Below are 14,525 nucleotides of genomic sequence, written 5' to 3'. Positions count from 1 at the left end.
AGCCTGCGCGTCCGGAGCCTGTGCACCGCAACAGGAGAGGCCAAAACAGAGGGAGGCCGCATACCACACGAAAAAAAAAAAAAAAAAAGAATTGAAAAACGTACTCCAGAGTTTGCAATCTATTTTTTTTTTTTTTTTTTTTTTGCGTTACGCGGGCCTCTCCCGTTGCGGAGCACAGGCTCCGGGCGCACAGGGCACGAACCCGTGTCCCCTGCATCGGCAGGCGGACTCTCAACCACTGCGCCACCAGGGAAGCCCTGCAATCTTTTTAATAATCACATTTTAACAAACTGACCTTGTCTATTTCCTCTAAATGTTTACAAAGAACTACTATGACAGACACAGGACAGCTGGCTGCGTCTGTTGCTTCTTAATGAACATAGGGTTAGACACAAAAAGGCAGCAAATGTTTGAAATCTAGCCCACCAACTGCCTATGAGGAATCTTGGTATGAACAGCCTTTTCTGGGGTAGAGATATTTTTCCTGCAAGGTTCCAGAAAAATCTTAACTGGGTATATCAATAGTACAGTTTCAAGTAAAGCAATTAAAAAGAACCCTTCAGACACAAAATTTAACGTACGGGACTCTTAAGAAGAGGGTCAGATTTGAATGAGCTAGATTGAGCACCAGCGAGCTTTTTCTTAAAGGGCCAGATATTTTTGGCTTCGTCGGCCATAAGATCTCTGTTGCAACTACTCCGCTCTGCCCTCATAGTACAAAAACAGCCATAGGTAACATGTAAATGAATGAGCATGGCTGTTTTCCAATATAAATTTATTTATAAACATAGGTGACAGCCGGTTTTAGACTATAATTTGCCAACCCTTGAGCTAGATTACTTAGCGTTCATAAAATAAAACTGGATTCCTGAATTCTTTAGACCAGGAACAGGGTAATGAAATTTTTAAGCATGCCTTTCTCACCTGCCTGGAGAGGGCAAAGGATTATAGATGTTGCCATAGCAGCTGGTGTAGGAAGAATGTGCCGGGGTCTCGTATTCAGATAGCCCTATAGTTATCTGGGTCCTCCAGTTCCCGGAAGCATTTGCAGAAGACACTAGAAATAAAAATGAAAAAAGACAAAATTAGTGGGACTATTCAAAGTGAGAATTGTTTAGGCCATTTAGATGTACATTAATCAGCTGTGTGCAGAGTAGAACTTACAAGCCAATGTCTGGAACCAACAGAGTTCCTATTCCAATTTGGTCACTTACTGGCCATGTGACATTGGGCCAATAGCTTATGCTCTTTAAGCCTTAGTTTCTTTGTCTGTAAAGTGGGGATAATAATAAAAATATATTCTGTATAGGGATGATACCAGGATTAAATAACCTAATTTGTGCAACTATTTAGCACTGTGCCTAGCAATAAATGATAACATTATTGTTATAAATGTGAATAAAGTTAATTGAAAGACATGCTATAAAAAAATAACCCAAAAGACAAGCCAGAAAAAAATTCTCATATATTTAAAGAATCTTCCCAGTGTCCCAGTCAGGCTATGGTGGCTGGATAGCTTCATAGGCTCAATTGTAAAGGCAAGATGACAAGTTTGAGTTTTTGGAGACCTTTAGAGGAAAAGCATTCCATACGTTGACTTGTTGAGACTTGCCCGTTCCCCAGCCAAAGGAAATATTGGGCCACTAGCAGCATCAAGGCACATTTTTGCCTTTTAAAAAAGAAGTTTTGGGGGTGGGGTAAGGGAGGGAAACTAGTATAGGAAAGATATCAGGAAGAAGAGATTTAGTTCTTCTGAGGGACTAATCTGTAACAAGCAAGGGCATACACAAAAAGGAATGAAATAATGCCCTTTGCAGCAACATGGATGGACCTAGAGATTACCATACTAAGTGAAGTCAGTCAGACAGAGAAAGACAAATATCATTTGCTATCACTTCTATATGGAAACAAAAAAATGATAAGACAGAGAAAGACAAATATCATATGCTATCACTTCTATGTGGAATCTAAAAAATGATACAAATGAACTTATTTACAAAACAGAAACAGACTCACAGACTTCGAAAACAAACCTGGTTACCAAGGGGAAAGGTGTGGGGAGGATAAATTAGGGACTTCGGGGCAACAGATACACACTACTTTGTATAAAATAGATAAACAACAAGGACCTACTGTACAGCACAGGGAACTCTACTCAATATTTTGAAATAACATATATGGGAAAAGCATCTGAATATATATATACACACATATATATGTAAACATAAATATATATATGCATGTGTAACTGAATCACTTTGCTTTATACCTGAAACTAACACAACATTGTAAATCAACTATACTTCAATTAAAAAAAAATTTTTTTTTAAGGGTTAAAAAAAAAAAATAGACAAGGGCATAATTTGGGAGCAAAACCCAGTGAATGCCTCATCGCTGGGCGTTTGCTGTCCTGTCTCTAAAACCAGTCCTGCTCCATGCCTAGGCTGCACAATGCCATGCCAGTCATCCAAGACTCAAAAACCCCACACTGTTCCTGGAGCCTCCCAGCTCTCCTCCATTTCCTGTTCCTGGAGGCCAACCTCCGCCTCTTCTGTCTCACACCCACAAAGCACATGTGACAGTGTGGGACAAACACATTTCAAAACTCATCTGTGGTCCTGCATGCCACAAGGTTTTGACTCAAAGATGTAACATTCCCGCTTTAAGCTTCCTGGAAGGTTTCGTAACTCAGAGGCGTGGTGGTTAGGATGTCTGAGCTGTGACCCAATTCCTACTCTGCCACTTACTAGCTTTGGAGCTCGGGCAGGGTCATTTAAACGCTCTAAGTCAGAACTGCCTCAGCTGCAAGAGTAGAATAATAGTAACACATACAACAACAGCACTCGTTACATAGAACTGCTGCATACGTTAAGTGGGAAAACACACATAAAGCGCTGAGCAGGTCGGGTGGCACAGGGTAAGTTGCCAATAAATGGTGATTGTCCTTACTACTAAAACTGAGTCACCCAGAGAGCCTTTACGTGGCTGGAAGAGATTACAAAACCCATGACTAATTCGGCAAATAATCGGAAGCTTATCTCTCTCTGAGAATGATGCGTGCCTGTTATAAAACATTTCTGTAGCTATAAAATGTAGACAGGAATAAGAAAAATTCCAAAAGGGAATTCTGGGAGCACTGATTCCATCCATCTAATTCCTTAAAATGTGATGCCTTTTGGCCTATGGGGCCAAATCCTGCTGGTATCAGCAGGGTTCACACCCTCACACTGGGTCCAGGAAGTGTTATCTCCATTCTCACCTTTGCCCCAGTCCTGAGCCAACGGCCAGGAATGTTGAAGTTTCTGAGTTACACCTGCTTCTCCCTGGCCTCGCTGTTTAAAGAGGCATTACCTCAGTGCTGTGCCCGGATGACCATCCACATGCATCCCAGCCCTCTTTCTTTGGTTTCTGAAAGTTTCTCATGCAACACCCAGAACATGAAGGGGAAGAAGGGCATTATCTAATCAGAGCCACAAATAAAAAATAACTACAGGAGGCTTTTCATATGTTAGATGTGGTAATAAATGGGAAAGTTCAAGCAGAAGTCCAAAGTCCTGGACAAATACGAGAACACTAGAACCCAAACGGAAATCTCCATGGAGATGTCTCTTGTCAACAACATTAGGAAACTTTTAAAGGAATACTTTTCACCGAAGATCACACAATGATTCAGGAATCCCTGAGCTATGTCTCACTAAGGTGTCATGCTTGAAAGAGCGGGCAAGACTCATGACCTCGGTTTTTCATGTGGTTTGAGAATTCATCCATTTCTTAGAGCTGTAATATTGCTTAATTTTCATATATTCCTCTGGCTGCCAACTAGACTGTGAATTCATCCAGACCAGGAACTGGCTTGAAACTGTCTCCTCAGTATCTATGACTGCTTGTTTGCTGAACATTTAGGCCCATTTAGGCCCCCATTTCTCTCCTTAAAGTATGCCCAGGACAGCTGGAGGTACGCAGTAAATCCTCCAGAAGCAGTAGTGGAGTTAGGGACCAAAGTCAACATGTGAAGAGAACACCTCTAAACCAAAGTATCTTTGAAAGTCTCTTAAATCAACCATAAAGTGGAATACATATGATTACTGAATTAAGACCTGCAAAGTACTTAGAACACTGCCAGGAACAGTGGTTAGTAAATGCCACCTCCTATCAGACTCATTAGAAGCCTTACACAGAGACCTGAGCACTTGGAACGAACTGCCTTTAGATAATCCAATTCCTAGTTGTGAACAGGGAAAGATGTATAACCTTAATGGTTTTCTGCTTACCTGAAGGATTTATGCTATTCTCTCAATATATCAAACCTCAATGCCCTGAACATTTATTTATTTACTTAATTATTTTTACTGAAGTATAGTTGATTTACAATGTTCTGTTAGTTTCAGGTGTACAGCACAGTGATTCAGTTTACGTATACATATATATATATATAGGTATGTCTGTGTGTGTGTGTATATATATATATATATATATATATATAAAATGTTCATTTTCAGATTCTTTTCCCTTATAGGTTTATTACAAAATATTGAGTATAGTTCCCTGTGCTGTACTATACATATATATATATATATAGGTATGTCTGTGTGTGTGTATATATATATATATATATATATAAAATGTTCATTTTCAGATTCTTTTCCCTTATAGGTTTATTACAAAATATTGAGTATAGTTCCCTGTGCTGTACAGTAGGTCCTTGTTGGTTATCTATTTTATATATAGTAGTGTGTATCTGTCCATCTCAAAGCCCTGAACACTTTAAAGAGATGTGACTGTCAGTGGAAGACCCAGAAAAGATAATAATATATGAAAGCCCCTAACCCAGGGCAGCACACAGAGTAGGTGCTCAATAAATGTTTGTTGGACTTGAATCTGTGGCTCTACCCAATGGCTACCACTCTCCTGACCTTGGGTCCTGGTCTCGTGACCCTTGAGGGGAGTGGTCTGGGGTAGGTGGGGAACATGAGGTAAATGAAATCTGGATAGCAAGTGCCTCCGCAGTATTCTTACCTGAAGAGTAGGAAGACGCTCGGCTGCTTGGAGAACAGGGTACCTGCAGCCCGGCAAAGCCGAGGCTTCTCTGCGATCCCCTGTCCGAATCAAAGCTAGTCTGCGTGCTGTGGCCCTGCTCCTTTTGCCCAGAGGCCCGTTGGTACCAGCCACGCAGGTGCTCTGCCACTAAGGCCTTGTGGATGTTTTTGGTGATGTGCTCTGACTTGGCAGCAGCCTTCCTTGGCAGCCGGAGAGTTGCATACGGGTTATGGGGCACCCGGTCGACCTCGTCTTCATGAAACGACCTGCTGTAGTCCCTTGGGTGGTCATATCCATAGTGGGCGGAGGACCGGTAGGAAGGATTGACACTGTACTGTCCTTCAGTGTCATTCTCGTAGACGTAGCCACCACTGTAATAGAGATCACACTCTGCATACGGCGTGTACCCGGCAGTGTAGTAACTGGAAGAAGGCTGCTCCTGACTCTTTGAGGAGACGCCATTCTTCAGACTATCCTTTTGTGCTAGGTTGGGCATACTTCCTGAATTTGAAGTCGAAACGTTCTGTTTCTTGGACCTTCTCCGACCCCTGGAGCGAGTGTCCAGAGTTTGGGTGGTGTAACAGGGGCCGGCCACGGGTGTCACGCAGTAATACTCTGTGCTTGACTGGCTGGTATAGGAAGACCCGTCATCCAGGATTTCTGTGCTGCTGCTTCTTTGGGATTTGGAGAGGGAGAGAAATGGCTTATCGTGGTCCATCTCAGAGAGCAGATGAGACTGGGACTCAAGGCTTCCACTCCGCTGGCGGCAGTGCTGAGATGAAGATTCGGGTCTGAAAGAGGAGGAAGCAAACTTGTAAAAGACAAACAAGGAAAGGAGGACCGAGGGAAGGGAAAAGGACACCACGTCAAATGATTTAATAGCTCCTGAACTGCACTAGGATTTTTAAGGTTTCCAAAGCTGAACACACAACAGAAACCACTGGGTTCACATGGTCAAAATGAGAAAAGAAATCGATTCTGTCAAGTGGGCAATCCACATCCTTCCTTGACAATAGGGAAGATAAACTGATGCTGTATAACCTACATCAAAGCCTAAGGAAAATCCCACATGTCTTTGGAGGGTTCTTTCTTCCAACAGGATAACAGGATACACAGACTAGGGTGAACGCAGCATTTGCTGGGGAACAGAGTCTGGCTTTGACATTGGAGACATCCGGGTTGAGTTACGGCTCCATCATTTCCCAGCCGTATGAATGTGGGCAAGATATTTAACTAATCTCCCTCCCTCCTCTGTAAAATGAGGAAAAAAACAGTATCTAGTATCTCCAGTCAGACTTGTTGTGGGGACTAAATAATATAGTGCATATAAAATAGCACAGCCTTCAGTAAACACTTCAAAATGTTGCTACTGTCATTATCTTCATCCTCACCATTGAATAACAAATGGTAATGTCCAGTTGGGAAAATTAAGGCACAAAAAATCCAGTATCTACCCAAACCACGTACATTTTCAAGCACATTTTCTTGGCTCACATATTTGAACCGTTAAGTGCATAGAAAGTGTAGAACCATAAAATAAAGTCCCACTGCAGAAAGTGATTAAAAACACAGTGAAGGGACTTCCCTGGTGGCACAGTGGTTAAGAATACGCCTGCCAATGCTGGGCACATGGGTTCGAGCCCTGGTCAGGGAAGATCCCACATGCCACGGAGCAACTAAGCCCATGCGCCACAACTACTGAGCCTGCGCTCTAGAGCCCGCGAGCCACAACTACTAAGCCCGCCCGCCTAGAGCCCGTGCTCCGCAACAAGAGAAGCCACCACAATGAGAAGCCCGTGCACCGCAACGAAGGGTAGCCCCTGCTCGCTGTAACTAGAGAAAGACTGCACGCAGCAATGAAGACCCAACGTGGCCAAATTAAAAAACAAACAAACCACAGTGAAGTAAAACAAAACCTTAAAGCAAAAGTCAACAGAGAGAAAGCAACTGGAATGAAGCCCTCTTACTGCAAGTGGCTGCTGCTGTAAGCGTTCCGGGTGAGAACAGGTGTGGTAGGCACGCTTCGCCCTCCCGGGGGCCGCCTCTCCAGAGTTTTGTAAGGACTGCTGTGTGTCGACTGCATTTCTCTGTGACGGTGAAAAAAAAAAAAAAAAAAAGAATTCAGGAAATGAGGAGCTGCCTAACATTTCTGGCAAACTTGTTATAAGCTGATTAGAAACTTACTGGAGGGAGGAGGGATAAATTAGGAGCTTGGGATTAACAATACACACGACTATATATAAAATAGATCATCAACAAGGACCTACTGTATAGCACAGGAAGCTCTACCCAATATTCTGTAATAACCTATAGGGGAAAAACATCTGAAAACGAAGAGATATATGTATATGTACAACTGAATCACTTTGCTGTACACCTGAAACTAATACAACATTGTAAATCAAATTACTCCAATATAAAACAAAATAAAAAGAGCCTGCTGTATAAAAAGATAAATAAAATAAAATTCAAGAAAATAATAATAAAATAAAAATTAAAAATAAAATAACCAACAAAAACCTCCTGTATAGCACAGGGAACTATACTCAATATTTTGTAATAACCTATAAGGGAACAGAATCTGAAAAAATTACATCTAGGTATAACTGAATCACTTTGCTGTACACGTGAAACTAACACAACATTGTAAATCGACTATACTTCAATTAAAAAAAAGAAAGGAAGGAAACTTACTGGAAACTGAAGGAATGGGAACATAAAGAGATAAATGGGAAAACTGTCTTTGTGGCTTAGTATCCTGGTGCATCTTAGATGAGTCTTAGGGGAAGCACAAGTGATGTGACGCTGAGTCATAAATATGGAGGAAAAAACTAAAAGACTTTTAAAAAAGGGTGTACTGAATAAAGTAGATTGGAAGCAACGAGAGCAGGGGCAGCAAATCCTTTCTCTGTAAAGAGCCTCACAGTAAATATTTTTGGCTTTGTGGGCCAGATGATCTCTGTCACAATGACTCAACTCTGCCCTTGAAGTAAGAGACCAGTGTAGACAATATGTATGTGAATGGAGGTGACTGCATGCCAATCAAATTTGACCGTGGACACTGAAATTAAAATTTCATACAATTTTTATGTCACAAAATATGACTGCTTTTGATTTCCCCTCCAATATTCAAAAATCTAAAACCATGCTTAGCTCATGGGCCACACAAAAAGAGGCTGCAGCATGAATTTCGGTAGTGGACTGTCATTAACAGCTTCCTTAAATCACTTTGTCCACTTTCCAGCACAGTGAGAACACAATTTGAAGTTAATTTTTAAATTAAAAATGACTTTGATTACACTTCACTTGTTACAAAAGCATGTCAAGTTCATTGCAAAAAAGTTTAAAAATACAGATAAACATTTAAATGTCCATAATCTGATACCTCAGATAAGTCAGAGCACTCAACATTTTCAGATATTTTTACTAAGCATATATACTTATAAGCATTTATACTTTTATTGGGATCAACATACACACACTATTATATATAAAATAAATAACCAACAAGGACCTACTGTATAGCACAGGAAACTATACCCCATATTTTGTAATAACCTATAAGGGAAAAGAATCTGAAAAAGAATACACACACACACACACACACACACATATGTATAACTGAATCACTTTCCTGTACACCTGAAACTAACACGACATTGTAATACAACTATACTTCAATTTAAAAAAAGCATTTATACTTTTAACAACAGAAAATGAGATCTTACTGTATATTCTCTTTCAAAACCCACTTAAAAAATTTGATTTAACATTTTATGTCACTTAATACTCACCTACACTGTTATTTTAATGAGTTTATAGTATTCCACTGTAAAGACTGACCATAATTAAACAATCCACTAGTTGAGCATTTGGGCTGTTTTCATTTGTTACTAGCATAAACAATGCTGTGATAAGCATCCTGTAGTTAATTCAAGAGGAAAAATTCCTAAAAGCGAAATTGCTGGATCAAAGAGCAAACCCATCTTAAGCTATTGGGGATGGAGGCATAATAATTTTTAAGATAATGATTTTCCCAGTTATAATTCCTCTTGCTGAAATAGCTTTGTTTTCCCTAATATAATAAACACACTTGTCCAGGGTTATCTGATAGGACTTTCTTCAATTACGGAAATGTGCTATATCTGTGCTACCCAATATCAGCCATCAGCCACATGTGCCTATTAGGACTTGAAATGTGGCTGGTAGGACTGAGAAACCGAATTTTAAATTTTATTTACTTTTAATTAAATTGGACAGCACAGCTCTAGACACCTGGATCTCTATTGTTTAAGGCACCAGTTCTTAGATGGGGCTAATATGAGATAAAAGTTTTCACTGGTCTTTGACAAATTAGAAATATAACAAAATGTGGGTTTTCTTTTCATAAGTGAAAAATTATTTAATCTAAATAATCTTCCTGGGGGCTTCCCTGGTGGCGCAGGTTGAGAGTCCGCCTGCCAATGCAGGGGACAGGGGTTCGTGCCCCCGTGTGGGAAGATCCCACATGCCGCGGAGCGGCTGGGCCCGTGAGCCGTGGCCGCTGAGCCTGCGCGTCCGGAGCCTGTGCTCCGCAATGGGAGAGGCCACAACGGTGAGAGGCCCGCGAACCGCAAATAAATAAATAAATAATCTTCCTTTATTTTGAGACTAATTTCCATCTTCCCTGAGATGCAATATAATATTGGCTAAAATCACATCACAGGCTTTGGAGTCAGGCTACCTAGGTTCAAATCCCAATTCTGACATTTACTAGTTGACAAACCCAACAAGTGATTCATGCTTTCTGGTCCTCGGTGTACTTATCTATAATTGGTAAGGATGGTAGTAATACAGTCAGGATTGTTGTGAGTATTAAATTTATTAATACATATTAAAACACTTCAAACAGTGTCTGGCACATAGTAAGTGCTCAATAAATGTTAACTTCATATTATTGTTATTATTATTATTATTACAATGATGACTGTATTTTGGATATGTAAATGTCACCTTTTTTTTTTCATGAAAAACGTAGTGCTGTTTGTTTGAACATTCTGATTAGGCAAAGTAAAAAGTTGGTAATCCTATCTTGAGCCCTATGTAGAAAAAACAAACAAACAAACAACTAGTATTGATCCCTGCAGCCAAATTCTGGGAACAATTGGTCTATCACCTTTTAAAAAGTTATTGCCCTGTTGTTATTGCCCTGATAATATTTACTTGAGACACTTGAGAAGTTGTATTATCTACTTTACAGACCAAAAATGTGCTGAAGTCCCATTTCCTTTGAAAGTTCAGAAGTCAGTTCTGTCACTTGGTTTGGTAGAGTGGTATTTAATGAGTTTCCTGAAACCGTGGGTGATGAAACAGAACTTTGGACACTATACCCAAATTCAGATTATAATCAATGTTCCTATAATTTAATATAAATCAAATAGACTTTAAAATCAAGGAAACACCAAATACTATTCAAAAGATCTCTTTAAAAACACTTCCACTTGTTATCAACAATAAATAAGTGGGTTAGTTTGTATGCTTTGGTTTTACAAGATAACACTTTCTGAAAGAATAAAAAGGATAACGCAAAAATGGGTTGACTATTTTGGAGAAAAGATCTCATAGTGGCAAGGCATTCACCTCACTGATAATGTGACTTCTTACCTGGACTGTCTGGTATCCACAAACTGTTCATTGATGGACGACTTTCTGAAATGGATTCTCTCAATCCCGAGAGACTTGGGAGGAAGAATTCTTGGAGAATGAGGTACTGAACTTGATCGCTGCCCAGCAAGAGTACAGGTGTCATTGGCTATAATAAGTAAATTGAATGAAAGAATAGTAGATAAATAAAAAAGTAAACAAATACCATGCCAAAACCTCCCAAAAAAGAAAGTGGAAGATTTGTCTGGTGAGCAAAGTGGTCTTCCAAAGATGATATTTTTAAAAGTACCTACGTTTCAGGAAATTTATTTTTATATTTTATACAATAGAAAAAAATTACTGAATGTTCTTGGGGGGCCTGACCCAACTTATGCCAACTCAATAGGTGGCATGCTGAGCAAATAAATCTCTCAGGTGGAATGGGTGATACTATACTATACTTCTCTAGAATTATATTACAGAAAAACCTCAGTGTGTAAGGGGCCAAGAGGAAGCTGGCCTGTAAAGTGGGCCTGGATCAGTTTTGTTCAGCTTTACTTTTAAATTTGTCTTATTTATTTATTCATTTTTTTATTTTTGGCTGTGTTGGGTCTTCACTGCTGCATGCAGGCTTTCTCTAGTTGCAGCGAGCTACTCTTCATTGCAGTGCACGAGCTTCTCATTGCGGTGGCTTCTCTTGTTGCGGAGCACAGTCTCTAGGTGCACCGGCTCAGTAGTTGTGGCACACAGGCTTAGCTGCTCCGCGGCATGTGGGATCTTCCCGGACCAGGGCTCGAACCCATGTCCCCTGCATTACCAGGCGGATTCTTAACCACTGCGTCACCAGGGAAGCCCTGTTCAGCTTTACTTTTAACGTTCTTAGGCCTCCTTGGCTGACCAAACGCTCATCCTATCATTAAAAGTGATGAATCTGATTTATGGTGAGTCATTAGGGAATTGTTGTGTCTCCCACTGGTATTTCTATTTCCAAAGAGGAATGGCAAACATGATCAAACCTCAGCTCAAAGGAAGAATTCTGAAATGGTAGACTTTCATGAACCCTTCCATTTGGGGGAAGATAAAGCAGTAGGGGTTAGTGGTTCCCCCAAATTCTTTAAATCACATCAAACAGATAGCGAGCTCCTCTGCTTAAGCACAAGGAAGGGATTACAAGGAAATACTCTATCACTTGATACGAAATCCATTCCATCATGAAATATGTTGACCACAGGTCATTACAATAGATACAGTCTACCTCTAGGAAACCAACATAATGACATGTAACCCAATTTCTAAAATGTGTGTTTCTTCCTAAGAAAAATAAACTCCAACTTAACTGGAATAAGTAGACAGTGATAAACTCTACATTATTTCCTGGTAGTGTAGTGTAGCCTACACAACACTAATTTCCTGGTTTTGGTATTGGACACTAAATATATAAGATGTCATCAGTAGACAAAGCTGGGTGAAGGACTCTGTATTACTTACGCAACTTCTCCATAGTTACTTCAAACGTTAAGGAAAAAAACCTACAGAGCCTTACAAATCCTTATCAAGATACCTATTCACTCAGTTATGGTACTCTGATTCCCTGAAGTCACGTGATTTGTACGGTACTGTATTTAATGCTGAGCTAACCTGTGTAGAAGCTAATCCTAATCCCCCATTCCCAGCCATTCTGCATAAATGTAAGTTAGCTGTCTACTTTTCCCAAAAGAATAATAAACAGACTTTATTTAACTCAAAAATATTCTTAATATTTCAGAACATATAACATTTTAAACTGAAAAGGGGGAGCTACTTACGATCATCATAGGTGGTAGTGTCAGACAAGGAGCTACCTTCTGATGGGATTATGTCTTCTGTGAATAAAATAAACTGCCTTTAGTATAATGGTGCATTTGGACACCCCTAATAGTTCAATAAAACCCTTTTCAATGGAGTGCATCTTATTTTTATTTAGATAAACACAACTAATTACAGTGCATTAGGAATAATTAACTATTGTAAGAATGAACTCATTGACTACGGAAGGTATAAACATCTTATATACTGTACAAATATTACATTGGATTATTTATTATAGTGGAACAGAGTTTGAGAACAGTCCTTTGAGAATCTACTATACTGTTAGGATAATTTATTTTTTTGAGCCCCCCGCTGAAGAGAAGGGCTTTTTCTTGATAGAGTGTGGTGGTCACTTGTGGTGCTTAAGCTTCTCCATCAGACCAGGGTTTCTTAACAGTGGGTGGCCCTATTGACATTTTGGACTGGATGATTCTTTGTTGCGGGGTGGGGGTGGAGGAGGGTGGGTGCTGCCCTTTGTACTGTAGGACCTCCAGCCTCCACCACCGGATGCCGGCACCACCCCACCCTCAGTTTTGACAATCAAACATGTCTGCAGACATTGCCAAATGCTCCCTGGGGTGCGAAACTGCCCCTGAGTGAGAACTACTGAAACAGACAGACCTGGGTTCACATCCTGGTTTTGTCACTTACTGGCTGTGAGACCCAGGGCAAATTACTTAATCTCTCCAAGCGTCATTTGGCTCATCTCTACAACAGGGATAAGAATAGCGCCTAGTGTTTAGCGCTTTGGTGAGCATTAAATGACGTAATAGATGTAAAGCCCTTAGCCCAGCTCCTGGCACAGGACAAACGCTCAATAAATGTTAGCTATACTTACTACTTTGGTTGCCTAAACACAGCATTCTGGTGAAAGAACTCTGGCGGTTGAAAATGCCCATAATGATCTGATTATTACTGGTGCCCGTCAAATGTTACAAAATGGGTTTAGCAAAAAGCGATATCTCAGATGTTGATGTGCTCTGGCAAATCATTCCATACTCAGTGTCAACGATGGGCAAGGTTACAGGCAAACACGACACCTCAGTGTAAGCTTCAAAGCCATTATGAAGTGAATCTCCACATCCAGTCTCAAATGTTAATCTCTATCAGAGCCAGGAGGGCTGTCTCTTAATTGGACACACCGTAGAGCTTGAAGGCGAAATGCCAGTAGAGTCAGCTGTCAGGCAGGCTTTAAAAAAATCCACCCGATAGATGCTCAACCATCGGCACCAGTGCTGCCCAAATGTCAGTTACTGAAAAGGATAACATTTGAATCTTACACAGCTGGGGATGAATGGGCCACAACAAATGGCTATGAAAGTTAAGTGCACTGCTAATCATCCATCTCTGCAGGTCCAGAATGTGGCCACTGACGAGGCCAACTGGATTTCGCATTCAGAGTCAAAGCCATCCTAAATTCCCCAGCTGTAGTTGACGCACACTCGTGTGTTCATGTCCGTGCATTCACTTTCCAAAAAGCCGTATCTCTGCTTTGCAAATCATATGCTCTGAAGCCGAGTACACTTTAAACCTGATTACCATATTTTGTCAAATCTAAGATGTATAATTACTTGATGTCCCAGTAAAAAAAGAAAAAGTACTGCCGATCATAACTGTAACACTCCATCTAGTAGAAGAATTATCCCAATTTCACAGATGTTTAAATGGGAAAAAAAAAAAAGTCTTGGAATCAAAGAAATAGAATCGTATTTCAACCAGTGATCAAGGCTAAAAAACGTGCTAATAAATATGGAAGGCCAACTGGACTTGAAATCGACCTAAATGAGATTTTTTTCAGTTTACTTGTTTCCTGAATATTAAAGTTTTAGATATATAATGTTGAGAATTTGGAAAATATGGAAGAGAATGAGGAAGAAAATTAAGTGACATGAAATTCTACAACTATTAATATTTTGAACTCTTTCCCAAGCAGTCTTTGTGTGTACATAATTATACAATGTCAGGACCATGTTATGGTTACAATTTTGTATTCTGCCTTCTGCATTTCATAACATAAC

General features: G+C 40.2%; 1 protein-coding gene across 2 annotated transcripts in view; it reads right to left on the bottom strand.

Annotated features, from left to right (window-relative positions):
• FRMD4B (FERM domain containing 4B) overlaps positions 1–14,525 on the bottom strand; it is a 129,858-nt gene that overhangs the window by 6,881 nt on the left and 108,452 nt on the right. For both annotated transcript variants that reach the window (XM_024123922.1, XM_028478635.2), the window contains 5 exons: positions 12,465–12,521; positions 10,681–10,828; positions 7,005–7,124; positions 5,017–5,828; positions 925–1,057 (listed from right to left, as the gene is read on the bottom strand). In XM_024123922.1, coding sequence (XP_023979690.1) covers positions 925–1,057; positions 5,017–5,828; positions 7,005–7,124; positions 10,681–10,828; positions 12,465–12,521 — 1,270 coding nt within the window. The remainder of the gene's footprint in view (positions 1–924; positions 1,058–5,016; positions 5,829–7,004; positions 7,125–10,680; positions 10,829–12,464; positions 12,522–14,525) is intronic.

This window comes from Physeter macrocephalus, chromosome 18 (assembly GCF_002837175.3).
Source record: "Physeter macrocephalus isolate SW-GA chromosome 18, ASM283717v5, whole genome shotgun sequence".
Taxonomy (NCBI): Eukaryota; Metazoa; Chordata; class Mammalia; order Artiodactyla; family Physeteridae; genus Physeter; species Physeter macrocephalus.
Note: the sequence above shows the minus strand (reverse complement) of the source record. Positions and strands in the feature narration are given on the sequence as shown.